The sequence below is a fragment of the Chelonia mydas genome, chromosome 4 (assembly GCF_015237465.2).
Source record: "Chelonia mydas isolate rCheMyd1 chromosome 4, rCheMyd1.pri.v2, whole genome shotgun sequence".
NCBI lineage: Eukaryota > Metazoa > Chordata > Testudines > Cheloniidae > Chelonia > Chelonia mydas.
The window spans coordinates 31,689,119-31,707,441 of NC_057852.1; the positions used below are offsets into that span (position 1 = coordinate 31,689,119).

General features: G+C 42.7%; 1 protein-coding gene across 8 annotated transcripts in view; it reads right to left on the bottom strand.

The window, feature by feature from the left end:
* The window catches only part of PPA2 (inorganic pyrophosphatase 2), a 44,945-nt gene that overhangs the window by 13,748 nt on the left and 12,874 nt on the right, over positions 1-18,323 (bottom strand). For all 8 annotated transcript variants that reach the window (XR_005225099.2, XM_037896993.2, XM_037896991.2 and 5 more), the window contains 4 exons: positions 15,079-15,132; positions 11,849-11,968; positions 10,527-10,613; positions 7,148-7,274 (listed from right to left, as the gene is read on the bottom strand). Coding sequence is in view for 7 of the 8 variants with exons in the window: in XM_037896993.2 (XP_037752921.2) it covers positions 7,148-7,274; positions 10,527-10,613; positions 11,849-11,968; positions 15,079-15,132 (388 nt within the window). In the remaining variant the exon portion in view is untranslated. The remainder of the gene's footprint in view (positions 1-7,147; positions 7,275-10,526; positions 10,614-11,848; positions 11,969-15,078; positions 15,133-18,323) is intronic.

Here is an 18,323-nt window from a genome sequence, read left to right on the forward strand (position 1 = left end):
AAACAGCAGAAGTGATAAATGACTTTTTTGTTTCAGTATTCACCAAAAAGGTTAGTAGTGATTGGAAGTCTAACATAGTGAATGCCAGTGAAAATGAGGTAGGGTCTGAGGCTAATAGGGAAAGAACAAGTTAAAGAAGTACTTAGACAAATCAGATGTCTTCAAGTCGCCAGGATGAGAGAGAGATTTCCTGGGGAAATATCCGAGTCATTAGAGATTATCCTCAAAAACTCACGGAAGATGGGAGACATTCCAGAGGACTAGAAGAGGGTAAATATAGTGCCAATCTATAAAAAGGGAAATAAGGACAACCTGGGGAACTACAGGCACCACTGAATTTCATGGCCCATGACCGTCAGTAAAGGCATCTTTGCTAGCTTGGCTTCTCCTCCTTGTTTCCACTTTCTCTAATAGGCTCCAGAAGCAGTTGGAACAGAACAGGAACATTAGCACCATGTGATTATCCAGCAATTTTAAAAAAAATTTTTATTACGTTTTTCTTCTTAATTTGGGGAAGTGTTACAACCCGTAAGTCCTGTTGTTGTAAAGCCAGCACTCAGCCACAGGTAACGGGGAAAAGAGGGCCTCATTACTCAACAGCAACCCACCCTAGTCACTTAAGAGACATCATGGACAAGCTGGAAAGAAAGCTTGTTCAGTCCACTGAAAACTAAGAGGATGACAGCTTCCACACAGGACTTGGGAGGTGGATGTAAAGTGTGCGTGTTGGGGAGCGGGGGGGGGGGGGGTGGAAGAAAGCAGCGAAAGGAGGAGGAATTCACAGGGTTCCGATAAAGGAGCAGAAAAACAGGAAGAAAGGATAGCAGGTGCAGTAATTTAATACACTAGTCTCTAGAAGCTGGGTTTCACATCTGTATTAGAATAAAACAAATAGGAGTCAGTCGATTTCTGCCTTCCCCACATCAGTCATTAGGTGCCATACTCTGGTACTGGATATGTACACATGGTCTCCATTGAAACTATGTATTCAGGCTGAAGTCAAAGGGAACTAAACGTGTGTAGAACAACAAATGTATGGCCCAATATAATTTGGTCCTATGTATCGGTATTGTCAATCTCTGCTCAGAAGAGGCCCAGGATGTGAATGCCAGGAGCCCTGCAGGTCACACAGTATTAACATGCATTAACACCAGTATGGGGGTGTGATTTCTGCATATTGCCTGTATCCATTTTCCAGGTCCACCTTCATAAGCATCAAAGGTGACCCCAGGATTAAAAAAGCAGATGAAAAAAAGTCAGCTGTTATTACAGTGAGTGTAAGCAGCTTGGTTTGAATAAGGGAAATCTCTAGAGGCTGGCACAAATGGCTACGGCTTTGCTTTTTGTCAAAGGACAGAGCCAATGAAAATGCGGCTCCCAAATCTATCGGGCCTTACAAAAGGAAACGATAAAAATGTTTGTAGAAAACTACCATTTTTAGTATAACAGATGCTGTTTCTTGCAAGCAAAGCTAAAGCAACATGCTTGCAACAAGCTTTCTAAACAAGGTCTGTGGGAAGAGAAGACATATGTTTTTAATAACATCTTATAAACATTTACAGGAAGCAGCAGCTACACTCCATATAAAGGCATTTGTTGTATTTTCTGCAGCAAGGGGGAAAATCAGCCCTGGTACAGACAATTAATTTCTTTATGTTGAATGCTTACACAAATTCCCAACAAAAGCTTTCATGGGCCTCTTCTGCATATAAATATACCCATACGTACAGAAAGGGAATATACACAGTACATGATACCAAGTAGTGCAATATACTTCATCATTCAGCGATTGACCCCATAACTCAAAACTGACTTAAAGCCACCACCTATAATGAATAAAAACAACCCAAGACACTGCCCATTGCTATGTATTATGTTTATAAACAGCAGAGAGCATTTTTCGGGGGGGGGGGGGGGGGGGGGGGGGGGGAGAGAGAAGGGTGCTGATATTGTACAGTAACTATACAATGTGTTATTAATATACCAACATTGACAGAAATTATTTACAGATATGTATATATACAGGCATCATTCCAATGACCAACAGAATAAAACCAACTGGCCAAGATTTCCAAAAATGACCAGTGATTTTGGGTTCCTTGGTTTTTATGTGCCAACCTTGAGACACCTTTACAGGGCCTGGATTTTAGAGGGTAAGTGTTCAATACTTTCTAAGAGCATCTGTAAGACACCTCAAACCCAGCACCCCAAATCACTAGTCACTTTTAAAACTCTTGGCCAGTATGAATCTCATTTTAGGGCTTTGTAATTGGGGCTAAACATAATCATGCCCAAATATTTCTCTGAGTTTGCAGGAAAGGTAAATTGGTCCTGATCTGTATTTGAACTTCAATACATAAATTAAATCCCACTATGAGACAAGTGATCAAAAACATTTTCCATTTCAAGAATTTGACTCTCTTCTTGGCCAAGACATTACACAAAGCTCAGGCCTGCTTTAGAGATTCAAGAGTGGGGGAACCAAATTTTAGATCCACACCCATACCCACATCCTTGTTTTTAAATTGCTTCACTGAGTCCAGCAATGGTTATCTGGCTAGCAGCTGCCTGGGCAAAAAATGGTGCTCAGGTATGTAAAGGGCAGAGTTAAACCGAAGCTAATTATATTAAAACAGGTGGTTCTTCCCTTGCACCAATGAAAATTTCCAAGTTAAACTTTTTAACTTACACACACACTTAAAAAGCCAGTGTCTGAACTGCAGCTCGATTTGAAACAGGAATTGTCCCCACCCCTTCCAATATTAACAGTTGTAATTTTACAGCCCCAACATAATGCATAAAGCCCAGCCCTTTGAAACTGTGCCTGCTTAATCCCCAATGAAATTAATGGGAGTTGATGCCAAGCACCTCTCAAGCCCCATATCGTATCATTCAGGTATTGCAAATGCAAATTACAGCTTTTTCATTGCTCTATATGAGAGAGTTCTAGGCAGAGTTTCCAGTTTAAGCAGTATTTATCAATAAATGCCTGCAGAATTGGAGGCCTATATATTGGGAGGACTCTGTATAAACAATGGGAAATGCTCAGAAAATGCTCTGCTTTCAATTCTGTTTTGGAAATCAATTGCAGTTATGAGAATGATCAAAAACCCAGATGGGGAAATACGATGTACCTGGTGCGTGTTTAAATCAGTAAGAAAAAAATTAATATACAGCACAAGCTCAGGACAGGATTTTCAAGCATTTAGCACTTTACTGTCCCTAAATTATTTTTTTCCCAGGTTTACCATAACTAAACTTTTAATATAAAGTGGCCTGAGTCACCCAAGCAAAAAAAACCTAAACATTTTTCACAAATGTTAGCGTAACAAAAAAGACTGACCAGATGTTGTTCAGACTTCTGAAGGGGACAAAGGAGAGAGGAAAGGTCCTTGCTGGGCAGAGACCAAACATAAGAACTCTCGACCCAATCAGAAATATTAAGTGAATAGTAGAAACTGACTGATGCCACTGCCATAATGCAATGATATCAGCTTGTCGGTTATTAGAAGAGGTTTCTTAGTTTTATCTACAGCTACTGTCCATTTGAATAAATAAAAAGTCTCATGGGGTGGAGGGAAAAACAAGTATAAAGGGACATACTGTACTGCACATTCCACCAGATTTGTTTATTTTCAGAATGAAGAGGGATTCCTGTTAACCACTGCAAGCTACAGTTATGTTTTGTTTAAACTAAATGGGGGACTTCCCCTCCCCCCCCAAACCTTGGACTACTCAGACAATCTCTGAAGTGACCATTTCTTATATTTAAGAAATGTTTTCCCTCTTCACCCTCTGATTGTTAGGCAGACGCGTCTCAGGGTATGCCTACACAGCAACCAGACACCCGCAGCTGGCCCGGGCCAGCCGACCCAGGCTCATGGGCTTGGGCTGCAGAGCTGCTGCATTGCAGTGTAGATTTCCGGGCTAAGGCTGGAGCCCGAGCTCTGGGATCCTCCCATCTTGCAGGGTCCCATAGACCAGGCTCCAGCCCGAGCCCAGAAGCCTACACAGCAATGCAACAGCCCCAGAGCCCAAGCCCCGCAAGCTGGAGTCAGCTGGCATGGGCCAGATGCAGGTGTGTGCTTGCTGTGTCAACATACCCTCAGAGTTGTGTATTTTCCATCTGTCAAGCTGCCCTGCAGTGGCTCAAGAGTGTAAGTACCAACTTCAGGGCAGATTGTTAGGAACCAGGGCACAAACCCCCAGTTGGTTGTGAGTTCTATGCCTAAATTTCACCAACCAATCGTCAAGTGTGAACTCCTCAGACACTATAACAATCTTAACATGGAGTCACAGACATTCCTCTTGAGTACTTTCTGTTTTGCCACCCAGGTTAGCCTACCTCTGTGACAAATGTGCCCTTACCCCAAGGATCACAGCAATATTCAGGTTACTCTCAGATCTAAAAGACCAGCCACTTACCCCAGGTCAATTGCACGTTGGATCTCACACCAAAGGCAGTTTATTAAAGGACTGGCTATTTGTGCAAATATATTCTCTAATGAAAATCTGTATGTGCGCGCACACATCACATGCCACAGTTCATATATTTTGGTTTTTGGTTTTGTTTAAAAAAGAGAGATAAATAGTCTATTTCCAAATAAACTGGAGTTCTGTCACCAAAGTATCCAATCCTTTAGGGCAAGAATGTTACTCAACAAAATAAAACCAGATTTAAGACAGCACTAGTGCACTAAATATTAAACAGTGGCTCAGTTTTTTTCTATATTTTACTTTTGTCATACTAAACTATTTCTTAATCAGTTTAAGTTATGGTCAAAAAAATTATAAGAGATTAAAAAAGAAAAAAACGTTGTCTAAAAATATATCACTAATTGCTTGTCAAGATCACTTAGCCAGCCACCAAGTGGTTCTTATTTATTACAAAATATATATGGATACCCACTGAACATTATGGAACGTTGTAAACTTGGGTGCAAACATTGAGGGCAACTCCACAGATCTTAGTTCCTCTGAGAAAGAGGTGGGGAAGACGACAGAGAGATGCTCTCAGATAATTGAATCTCAAATCATTTAGCCCTTCTTACAAGTTTTGCCTTTCTATTTACAAGCAACTACAGTGTGGCTAGCTGAAGCTTCAAAGTCATTTCTAAGGGCTGTCAGACGTTCTGATCATGGGGGCAAGGTCCATGGTAAAAAGCAAGGTGTCACAGCCTTCAAACTAAAAGCAGATGGAAAGCGGATCTATGTGCTACAGCTGTCACCTGAAAATCCAGGGCTAGTGATGAATCCAAGATAACCGTGTGACTATGAACCATACCAGCAAGCCCCTTAGGCAGAAGGCACACTAACATCACCTATCCATTCATGTAAATGCTTCCTTATGCCATTAGCATTAGTTCTGTCTCATCCAGATTGAACCACTTTGCTCACTGCAAAAGCAAAGAGTTAAGTATCTGGTTTTGATGAAAAAAGAGTCATAGATCAGAGTGTCGTCTTCACACTGATGAAGCTGCAGGCTGAGACATCTCACTGCTTCCCTAAACTAAACTTATGGATCTCTGTAACAAACACACAGTATGAGAAGGCAGAAACACTCTGCTGCAATTGATCTGCCTCAGTGATTTTACTAGCCTAAGAGCTTCCTTATCCTTTCATCACAGGTAATCTGTAAATCATGGTGACCTGTGGAAACAATGAAAAGGGGAGGGCCATCTAGGTAGCGGCCCACTGATGCAGATAACAACTTGCCTTAATATTGTATTCAGCCACCAGGAAAATGGTTCAATGGCTGAGCAGCATAACTCCTCAGACATCTAGAACTCTATTGGACACATCCGTTACTGCAGACCGACCATTAAAAAGGGCGCTATCCCAACAAAAGGATAAGCCCTGACCTCGAGTACCTGAGAGTACATAGGATATTTAGCCTCAGAACATAACTATTACCTTGACAAAGATTGTCCACGACTTGCACAAGATTTTAGCCCTTGGATTCCCAATGATTTTATTTTTAAGAATGAAGTCCTGTTAGCTACAGGATAGGTATGGCACAAACACAGAGTGAACCGCTGACAACACACGCTTCACTCTTCTGAAGGGAACACCTGCAGGAATGGGAAGGTAATCCAGTTACCATGCCACTTTAAAGCTACCCTGCCAAACTGAAATCTAGCCAATTTGTAAAAAATAAGTTAAAGGTCATTTCAGGTGCTACACCTGCCTTGGAGTCCTGCCACCCATTTTTTGTGGCTACACAAATCACATTTTTTTTTAGTATTTTTTTTTCCTTCTCTGTTACTGTGCAAACGATCCAAACAAAACAAACTAGTGGATGAATGGCTATTGGGGAGGCAAACTAACAATACTGAAAGTAAACACTTAAACTAATTTTTTCTTTTCATTTCTTTCAGCAACAGTTCAAACTATTTCACAGATGCAAGTAAAAGCTTTTCAGACAAATGTGATTTTATTTTTTTTTAAGTTAGATGTGTTCCTTTAATCTCTACTTCCCTCTGCTGACACGAACATCAAGGCTTCTGTTAGAGTCAATTGTGATAATGATTTTGCAATGTGAACTACAAAAAGCTAAAATGAGCCCACCAACTAATTTCACATGTGCAACAATTCTCAATTACTTGGGAATCAAGTTGTCAAAATCCTGTAGGACACTTTGAAAATGTAGGGGCATCTTCAGAGTGCAAAACTATACCTACCCGAATACCATAAACAAAAAACCCTCATACAGCCAATGGAAATTAGGGCTGTTCAAAGTAAATAACACTTGCAAGGGTTTAAACTTTATAATTTTCCCAACTACTTACTAAGGCAGTCATGTTTCAAAAAATCATATTCTCTCACACAAGGTTCTGTGTATGACAGGTCATTTGAGGAAGTCCGGAGATAGCTGTTAGCCTTCCTAAAGCTTAGTGTGAGATACGTACATGCATTCCCTAAAGAAGATGTTTAATACATGCTTCCTTTTCTTTAGGCTGTCTGCCTTGCCTCATCCTTTGTGTGTAAATGTCAGAGACCACTCTACTGGCCATGCAATTAAAAGCAAGGTGCAAATATTTAAATCTAGAGCTGCGCAGTTAGTAATCTAGGCCACACTTCTGTTTATCCTATTCCTCAAAGTTCACTTGCTGAAATGGATGGTTTGAGGACAGGTAAAGATACTTGCCATGAATTTTCTGGGCTTCTGGGTCATCCACACTGATGGCAATAATCTTCCAATCGGTCTCTCCTTCATCAATAAGAGCCATAACTCCAAGAACCTTTACCTGAACGATCTCACCAAGAGAGTGTACCTGAAAGCACAGCAGCACAATTCCTGTCTCAGTAAGGTACAGAAAAGGCTACACAGTCACAACCTCTTTGTTTTCCTCTAACGGACCAAAAAGTTGTTCTCCTCTTTCAACTCTGCCACATTCCTGTCCAGAGTTTTACTTCCCGTCCCTAACAGATTCCCAGGCCTACTTGCCCCTCTCCAGTCTTTTCTCACCTTTGATTCTCTCTTCCATCTCTCTGTGCAGGATCTCAGTAATTTCTTCAAGGAGAAAACTGACATGTTCTAGCAAGAATTTTCTTCCCTTCCCTCTACATTTACCCCAATCTGTGATCCAGAGGCACCACTCATTCATCTTCTAATCCCTTCTACCTATCGCTCCTGTCCCCATCCCAAATCCTCATCTCTTCTCTCACTCTCCTGGCTCCTTTCTCCTAGCCTTCAAACATACACCTATCTCCACACTCTGCATTCACCCTGGCTTCTCCAAATAGCACCTCCTCTCTCTCCTCTTCTTTTCCTCCAAGCCCCATGAGTGTGAGGTTTCTTCCTGCTGCAGCAATTTCCTCTCTTCCAATTCCTTCTTGGATCCCTTGTAATCCAAATTCAGGTTCCTCTTCTCCAGTGGCACAGCCTTTACTTAGGTCACTATCAATCAGTCTCCTTCTGGCATAGTCCCAGGGGCATCTTCTGCAAACTCATTCTCCTTGATCTATCCACCACCTTTAGCACAACTGATGATTGCTACCTCCTTTCCTAACTCTGTGGACCTTCAGAATTTTTCTCCCTCCATGTTGTTACCACCTTACCACTCCAAATGATCCTTTGGAGTCTCCTTCTCCACCCATCCCAGTCAACATCCCATAAGCGCTATATAGACCCTCTTTCCTTTCTCATCTCTAGGTGGCCTCAACCTACCACCTCTAAACAGGTAACTCCCAAAACTGCCTTTTCACCTAATCTATCCCCCTCACTCCAGTCTCACATCTTTGTTTTTCTGTCTCATGTTCCTAGATTTCCCATGGCAATTCAAGCTCAACACGGGAAAAAGAAAAAAAAAAAGTTCTCTCTCTTTTCCATCGCCATTAAGAACTGCACTGCCCTTGTGAGTTATTCTAGCCCTAAAACCTGCCATTTTTACCTCCTTTTGTCTCTCTCATCCAACACCCAAGCTTTTGTGAAATCCTTTTTTCCCCTCTCCAAAATTCACCATTTCATAGAGTTTAAGGCCAGAATGGACCACCAAGTCCTACGACAGGTCAGATTAGATATTACAGGCCACCACTACCCTCACACAAAACCCAACAACTGAAATTAGACCCCAGTATTACAGCCCACAGAAGACTAGATTATTGTGTGCCCCAGGCAAATACAAGGGACCAAGTACACCAGTGCCCAATGCTCCCACAATAGCAGTGAAATGATTAAGTGAGATATAACCTTATAATCCAGGCAAATGAGTTATACCCACACTCACTGTAGAGGAAGCTGAAACCCCGCCCTCCCCAAGATCAGTGCCAATCTGAAAATTTCTTCTCAACCCCACATATGGCCATCAGTTAGACCCTGAGCACGTGAGCAACAAATAGCCAGCCAAGAACCTGAGAAAGAGAGAGAGTGAGAGAGAGAGAATCACTGGTGCCACCTCAGAGCTCTGGCCTGCCCCATCCAATGTGCCACCTCCAGCCATGACCATCCCTGATTATTCAGAAAAAGAAGATAAAAACACTTTCAGAATATTTGGGAGGCAGAGGGGGGAATCCCTTCCTGACCCCCTGCCAGAGGCCAGCTGAAACCCTGAAGCATGAGCTTTTAGGAATATAAGACATAAACCTGAAGTGAGCCCCAGGGTTTTTAAACCCTTCCCTATTAACACAAGCAACCCTCAGTTTCCGCTCAGATTCTAACAACAGAACCTTGCCCATACTTTGGCAGGGCCGGCCTCTGGGGTGGGCTATTCGGACCCCCGCCCAGGGCAACCCACCAAAGAGGGTGACATGTGCAGGGTTTGGATTCCCACCTGACCTGCTGAGGGCCAGCTGGGCTGATGGAGGCGGCAGGCAGGCAGCAGCGCTGGAGACGGGGTAAGGGGGAGAGACCCAAGCTGCAGAGGGCAGTTGGACGACCAGCCATTGAGCCAGGTGATCAGGTGACTCCTCCAGAGCAGAGGTTCCCCTCCTCCCCGCTGCTCTGCCTGTGTAGCTGCTGCTGTTCCTGTCTCCCCCCACCCCCTTTTCTCCTCCCCGGAGCCGCCCTGGACACTCCGGACTGGGAGCGTCCTGCTGTCTGCTGGGGGCTGATGTCAGGGCGTCCCCCTCACCTGTGCACCGGATTTCCATTGAGCTGGGGTGATGGGACAGGGGGAAATCTGTGTGTGCACTGCTGCCTCTCTGGGTCCAGAGCTGCTGGCGGCTGCATGTCTCTGAACACAAGCCTTCAGGCTCCTGACAACTGAGTGCTTTCTTAAAGAGACAGCGCACCCATACACTCAGGCACACACACACTCCCCTCAACACAACACACACTGTGTCACACACACACACACTCTCTCTCTCTCTCCTCTCCCTCCCCGCCCCCCCCCAACACACACAACACCAGGGCTCCCTGCATTCAGGTCACTTCCTCACCTGGGCTGTGCTGACGCATCAGCAGCTGCTGCTCTCCTGCCGTCTCCTTATGCAGCCAGGGGGGGCATGGGGCAGAGGTGCGGCAGTCCAGCGGGAGAGTGAGCAGCAATGCCAGCTGCTTTGTGCATCCAGGTCAGTTTCCCCACATGGATACAGGACGGGGATGCAGGGGTTATGGGAGCAGGAGGCAGGAGTGACGTGGGCAGAGTGAAACAGTTGGGGCACAGGAGAGAGGTGCAGGGGATAGGAGTGAAGGGGTGCAGGGACTAGGGGCACAGGAGGGGAATGCAAGGGTTGAGGTGAGGGGGCATGCACAGTGTAGGAGTTTAGGGGAGCAGGAGGGAGGTGCAGGCATTATGGGTGAAGGTGGCACAGTGCAGGGGTTAGGGGGGAAGGGAGGGTGGGGAGTCCATGGGGGACCAGGAACAATGTGAGGGGGCACCACACCCATCGGGGCCAGGGGCACCAAAATGTAAGTTTGCCCCAGGTGCCATTTTCCCTAAACCTGGCCCTGTACTTTGGTCATCCCCCAACCACAAATACTGTAACCTCTTCCCTCTGGTCAATTGCTTCCACCTTGCCCCTCTCCATTCTATCCAAAAATCTGCCACCAAAATATTAAAATAACCGTGTTTATTAAGACAAACCTTTGTGCCTATTTCACACACATCAATGGGATCATTATCACCACAACATCCTGTATCCTTATCTTTATGGTGTGGATCTTCCCAAGTCTGTTAAAGGATTGAGAAACACAATAATTAATCTCCAAACACAATTCCTTAGTTTATCTATAAATTACAGAGATTAATAAAACACCAGTAAATGAAGATACAACCTTCCCTTTTTCTGGCAATAGGCATGCTTAGCTCAAGAAAGATGCTACATTTTATGAGCCTGGGTAAGATAGCTGGTAGAGCACCAGCCTTTTAATCTGAGGGTCTGGGATTAAAGTCCCTCTTCAGGTACAAATGCTAAGTCAAGGCTGGATGTGTTTCTAAAGATATGCTCAACATTTTGTTTGCTGGGTTTTTTAATTAAAGGGGATGGTTTTAAAACTTAGTTATTTTCACTTTTAGAAAAAGTTTTGTCATCAGTAGCTATTTTCCTGCTATAAGTGACTTTGTTTTTTTGTGATTTTTATATCCTCTGAAGTAGGTAATTGCTTCAATTTGGAGATTTTTCTTTTCCACGTTTGAAGTAATGAATCTACTAGAAATGAGGGAGAAAAACACACGCGCACACACACACACACACACGCACGCACGCCCTTCCACCAAAAAATATGGATTTTAGGAAGAGGGAAAAAAGAGCCTCATGGTGAAATTTCTTCCAAGGCACCCTTAATTACTTCCCCACCGGTTGCTCATGAGCAAACATCTAAATCCTTATTGTCACCAAATTTGGAATTTCAGTCACTTTTTATAAACACGAAACATAAAATTTTAAATGAAATATGATCAAAGAAGTCTAAAGGTTTAAAGTGAAATGAGTCAAAGTACATGTAACTAGAGTTTAACCCAAAAACCAAAGTCTCTACATTTTTTTCCTTTGTCAAAGAGGTTAAGAGATTCCAGTTACTATTTGCACTGCCAAATATGAATGGCCTCCATGAATTTACCACCTGAACTTTGTGTAAGGGGAAAAAAATGTTACTACTACTTGTTTTAAGTACTTTTGAATGACAGGAAGATGACAGCATAATCCTGTCACATAGTAGAGGGAAGTAAAACATATAAATTCAAGGTTCCTTAATACTTAACTCCTTCCTGAAATAGCACATACATGCCCCAATTCTGATCAAAATTTATGGACACACTAAAGTTCTGCATAAAAAATTCCTAATTTACAAATCTATCAAACAGAAACATCCTTCTTGCAACATATTTGCATTCAGGCAATGCTCAGGATTTATAAGGCAATTTATTCAGAAGACAGGAAGGTTTCACCATTATAACAAAAATGTTACCTGAGGGAGGGCACCATAATTCCATATATAACCCTTGTGAGGGAAGATATTGGCCACATATCGAAGCTTGCCTCTCTTTATATCTTGTTTAATGGGATTCAATAGTTCCTTGGTGGCAATCTAAGCAGATTGTGAAAGAGAAAGAGAGTGAGTAAAGAATTCTAAAATGCACAGCAATTAATCCTGTACCGAACTGAGTAAGAAGTTGCATTTTGGGCAGTGGGGAGAGCAAGCTTGAGGTTTGGAAAGTATTAAAGTGCGATAGCCTCACTAATTCTTTAGGGTCATGTTCAAAAACAGACTTATTAATTTTTTAAGCTTTGGTGTGAAGTATTCATGGCAAAAAAAAAAAAAACTGGACCCAGACACGCAAAGGCATATCATTATAAGAAGTGTCTCATGGTCAGATACAAATACTGAAGGGGACCTAGGTTGGAAGCACTGCACTTTATGGGCCAAACTTGGCAGTAACATAAATAGGGGTCCAAGCTGATCAGACAACAAGGGTTTGACAATGACGAAAAACTGCTTTAACTGTTAGTTGTTTTCCTACACCATCTGCTTTCTCTACCCATAGTACATAAATTACACTTGTTCTGCACACTCATTCTGCACACCCAATGAACACCAAATTGGTGCAAGATTGGAAGCAGATTAAGTTAAATCAGAAAAACGCACTCTTGTTCCTAAATAGGCATCTCCACATGGGGATCTATTGCAGAATTATTATTCCACAATAGCTATTCTGGCCAATTTCCCCAAGTAGACAAGTCTGACTTCACGGCCTACACATGTTTTCTGACCTATTTATGCTAAGCATCGTTCCCCTCTATTCGACATTGGTGAGGCCTCATCTGGAGTACTGTGTCCAGTTTTGGGCCCCACACTACAAGAAGGATGTGGATAAATTGGAAAGAATCCAGCGGAGGGCAACAAAAATGATTAAGGGACTGGAACACATGACTTATGAGGAGAAGCTGAGGGAACTGGGATTGTTTAGTCTGCAGAAGAGAAGAATGAGGGGGGATTTGATAGTTGCTTTCAACTACCTGAAAGGGGGTTCCAAAGAGGATGGATCTAGACTGTTCTCAGTGGTGGCAGATGACAGAATGAGGAGTAATGGTCTCAAGTTGCAGTGGGGGAGGTTTAGGTTGGATATTAGGAAAAACTTTTTCACTAGGAGGGTGGTGAAACACTGGAATGTGTTACTAGGGAGGTGGTGGAATCTCCTTCCTTACAAGTTTTTAAGGTCAGGCTTGACAAAGCCCTGGCTGGGATGATTTAGTTGGGGATTGGTCCTGCTTTGAGCAGGGGGTTGGACTAGATGACCTCCTGAGGTCCCTTCCAACCCTGATATTCTATGATTCTATGTGGCATACACCACCATTTAAATCATCACTGAAATTAGCCCATAGACTTCCAAAGGAGTTGCACCCATTTACACCAGGTCAGAGCTGGACATTGTGCCTCTAATTATAGGTCTCCCTCTTGAAAAAACAGAGCACGCTCCAAAATTTGTGACTGATTGTGCAATTCTGGTTTCAGTCAGGATTTTACCCTGCATTTGGCCAAATCCTACTAGCGAAATATGGAGTAACTCCACTGAGAATGGTGATGTTTCTCCAGATGTACAGTGATGTAACTGAGCAGAATAATTTGGCCCCTGCCTGATGTTGCCAGAGTGTCTTGGAAGAGGCTGCTGGAGATGCAAAAATGAGAATGACCTCAAGGAAGGCCAACAGGAAACTATGTGAACTGTTGGGGCAGAGTGACATGCAGGAAATGTGATCTACTAAGAGGGAGGAGGGGAGGCAAGTTTCAATAACTTTGTTTCTTAAATTCTTTAGATCAGATAAGAAAGTCTTCCCATGAAGGGAGGAGCAGTCCAGGAATCACAGATGTGTGGTGATCTGTGTCTAGTTTTGGCTTCCCACCATCGTCCAATCTGAAGGATGGTGTCTGGGAGCAGGGAAGGGGTTAGGAGAACAGAAACCTGATGGGCACCGATATAATCTCTGCCAGAGTAGTGTTCTAAGAGTTTCCATATCCCAGCAATTATCTGATCAGCTGGCACGGCAAAGTAAGGCAGCCATTTCTTGTCTCTTGCAAGAAGTCAGAGGTGGAGAAGCCAGACAAGGATGTCACACCACTTTGGAACCTGATTCTAATGGGATGGCAGGTGTCTCTATATCGCCAGAGGTCAAGCAAAGTGTTAGGTAAGAAAATAAAATACATTTAAAAGCAACTTAGATGTCAAGTTAAGCCTTTAAATAGTGCAGTGAAATTAGAACATTTGGCAAGTGGACTCAGCCTTCCCCTGATGTCATCTTAAAATGTAAGGTGATTATTTGACAGAAGAAAAAATAGCATTATTCCTACAAGTATGAACTGTGATAGTGAACACTGTTTAAAATCCAACCTTCAAAATCATTTCAGCATCAGGAAAAAAAAGTTAAGCTCTGGACAGGGCACCAGCACAGGCAAGACTATTAACAACTTACCCCCAAACTTCCATAAAACCTTGGGGAAGGGAAATTAATATACTACCTAGGGAACAAGCTAGTTCCTGTACGATCTAGGAAGTGTTTTACCTACACTATTAATGAAGCATGCCTACGCCTTTGTTTTGTGACACTGCAGAGGAATGCTCCAGTCAGGCTCTGCTTTTAAAATTTCAGAAGCTCATTTCCCAGGAAGAAAAAAAAACTTCAAAAGTAACTAAGTGCCAACAACTGCTCTTAGATGAAAGATGATGCTTTTCAAGTGCCAATACAGAGAGGTCAAGATTAGGACTGGCACTCTATAATTTATTCACCGATAAAGCTCATGGAGGGATTAAATCTTTTGAATCCAAAGTTAAATAAATTACTGTATCTGTTTATATGAGAGGAAGATAAATTGCAGGATGGTGTCCTGAACTCAAACATTTTTAGGACTGTTCTGCCACTCGTATTCATGTTGAGTAGCACTTTACTCTCCATCTTGAAATCAATGGGGTTACTGAGGAATAAGGAAATACTCAATGTGAGTAAGGGAGACAAAACTAGGCCCTTAATTTTTTTAACTACAGGAAAAACGTCAATATTAATAACTGCAAAAGAACATTCTAGTAGTAAGAATGTTACATATAAGGATTAAACTGACTTTCTAAAATGTTGGAAACCATTACACCACCATCAATTCTGCAAATATCTATATATTTAATAAACCAAGGTTGTTTTTTTAATTACCTCCATTTTAGCATTTGACCAGCGAGGCACTTCTACAACCATGTTAAACACTACCTAAAAAGAAAAAAAATTGAAGTATTTAAAATAAACTTAAGTTGGTGATAAACATTTTGTGTGATAAGTTATTTCTTCCGTTTCTGACAGCAATATTTGTCGACACTGACAACTCAGGCATTTAATTTTCTAGATGCAACATGTTTACAACGCTATGGTTTCTCACAACATTATTCCATCTTCCCCCAATTAGAAGACAGGGTAACCACTAAGACAGACTTAGAAATCTCCATGATGCTTTTCAGTCTGGTCTATGATACAGCTCTTTACACAATGCTCAATTTGCCTGTGGAACCCATGGCCACAGAATATCATTGAAGCCCATAGCTTAGCAGGATTCAAAAAGGATTGGACATTTTATCTAGATAAAATGGATATTTAAAAATTAAACGGGAGTTTTGGAAGGAATATAAACTCAAGCATAAACACAGAACAAAATAACCCCACATATTCTATCAAGACACTACAGTGCAAATGCTTTACCCTCTGGGGAGAGGGTAAGAGAACAAACACCACATGACAGATGCATAGTTACAGTGCTAAATGCACTAGTGAAAGATACTACAGAGATGAGTGTGATATGAGTATCTAAGAACCAACAGAGAATAGAATAGGGCAAAATCTAACCTCTAATTAATGCAGGTTAAGAGGAAATTATCCCTTGGGGCAAGTTATCCCATAATTGCTTACTGCGGGGGTTTCTTGCGCCTTAGTTTGAAGCAGCTGGTACCGGCCGGTGTTGAGAGTAGGATACTGGGCAAAACTGCTCTGCTCCATATGGCAATTCCTGTGTTCCTATGCCTTATTTTCTGTGCGACAAGGTGGGTGAGGTAATATCTTTTATTGAACCAACTTCTGTTGAGACAAGCTTGAAAAGAGACTTGAAAGAGACAAGCTTTCGAGCTTACCCAGAGCTCTTCCTCAGGTCTGGGAAACTAAGGCCAAGTCTACCCTACAAACTTACATTAGTATAACTATGTCACTCAGAGGTGTGAAGAATCCACAACCCTAACTGACAGTTATACCGACCCAAACCCTGGTGTAGACAGCGCTACTTTGATGGGAGGGCTTCTCCTGTCAACACAATTACCGGCTCTTGCGGAGGTGGATTAACTATGCCGACGGGAGAAGCTCTCCCATCAGCATAGTATTGTCTTCACTGAAGCAGCGCTGCCCCAGAGTTTTAAGTGTAGAATCATAGGACTGGAAGGGACCTCGAGAGGTCATTTAGTCCAGTCCCCTGCACTCAAGGCAGGACTAAGTATTATCCAGACCATCCTTGACAGGAATTTGTCCAATCTGCTCTTAAAAATCCCCAATGATGGAGATTCCACAACCTCCCTAGGCAATTTATTCCAGTGCTTAACAACCCTGACAGTTAGGAAGTTTTTCCTAATGTCCAACCTAAACCGCCCTGGGTGCAAGACCTGTAGACCTGCCCTATCTCAAAGTGTCATTGCTAAATATAAGGTTTGAACTGATTGTTTAGCATAAGTAGTTAATACATATCTCAAGGGACGATTCAAAGTGAAGTGGTCCATTAACACCCCTCTAGTCATAGGGAGAGAAAGGGTGGAGGACTGTTAGTGGGTGACAGAGTGTTATAAGAAAGCATAAATCCAGTGTCTCTATTAAGACCATGATTTTTATTGTCTAAGCTCCCGGGCTTGTCTTTTGAAAGCGTTGTGCAGGTTTCTTTTGAGGATGAGGACTGATAGGTCAGGTAGAGAATAATCACTTGGTGAGAAGTGTTCACCCACAGGTGATGTCGTGTTTTTGTCTTTTAATAATTTCCCGTGTGAGTGCATTCATTCTGCGTAACAGAAATGTCAGAAAACAAAGCAAAGGCAAAAATAAAAATATTTATTCATGGTGTATTATTGATGATAACATTTCTGTTTACATTAAAGATGCATCACAGTGCCGCTGCTCCACTCAACGACAGACACACCACTCCTTTGTAGAAACTAAGGCGATGTCTACACAGGGCACCTTACAACAGTGTGGCCATGCCGCTGCAGCCGCGCCGTTGTATGGTGCGGTGTGTAGCTGCTCTTTATTGCCAGGGGTGATAGTGAGGGGTGGTAGTGTCCTCATCAGGAGCGCGGCTCCTGCCGACAAAGAGCTGTTCACAACAGTGCTTTTAGTGGTTCAAACTCTTGTTGTTCAGGGGGGTGTTTTTTCACCCCCCTCCCCACCCCCCCGAGTGACACAAGTTTTAACGACGAAAGTGCTAGTGTAGACAATGCCAAACACGATTTCTTAAAAAGGAAGATGAAATGCCAAACTGACTTCATTGGAGTTGCACCAGGCTTGAATTTGTCCCAGAATGTCACCTTGCCTAGGACCCTAAGAGACACTTCTTACATGAATATAAAAAGTGTAAGAGATATTGCAACATCCTTGGGAACCACATTGTATTGAGTTGAGGAATGGTTTTTGTATCATTGTGGGCCAAGGGTTGTATTCAACTCCCGGGGGATGGCTATGACAGCTCCTCCAGGAAATAAAAACAGTGGGGGTGGTCATTAAGGTGAATCACTCACGTTGTAAACATCTCCAGAAAGATACTGCCCCCCGAGAAGATTTGCTAGTTCAAACTGCTTTTTCCAGAGACCAACAGACAAAGAAAGGGCTTTTGGTACAAAAAAGGCTGAGTTTAAACTAACACATGGCTTTCTTTTGATTCAGCAAACAGACAGGACCTTGGGTCCTAGGAGAACCCAACCCCTGGAAGGATTGGAAAGACTGACATCTACCAGAGCCCTATGCTGGAGTTGGAGTGACCTCTGATAAGCATGTAGGAACTTCAATTGTTTTTATATGTTTCCTCTGTGATGCTTTTACCTTAAGAATAGCTGTGCTTACTTAGAAAGAACTGTGGGATAAATTGTAACTGCTGGCAATATGCTGTTCATAGCCTTCAGACAGAAAGCATCATACAGATTCTAGCTGTTAGCCAGACTGGCTTGCTGGGGATATCACAGTGAGGTGTGGAAGGACTGCAGGCCTAACCCCCAGTCTGGACGGAGAGACACAAGAGAGGTGATTGCTGGGAGCCTAAACCTAAAGTGGGTGCTTAAAGAAGACTGGTTTGTGGGGGAGGGTGTCAAAGGCACAGTTAACCTAGAAACTGACATGAAGTACCGGGATTTTTGCACCTAGTGATCTGCTATATTAATTAACTAACA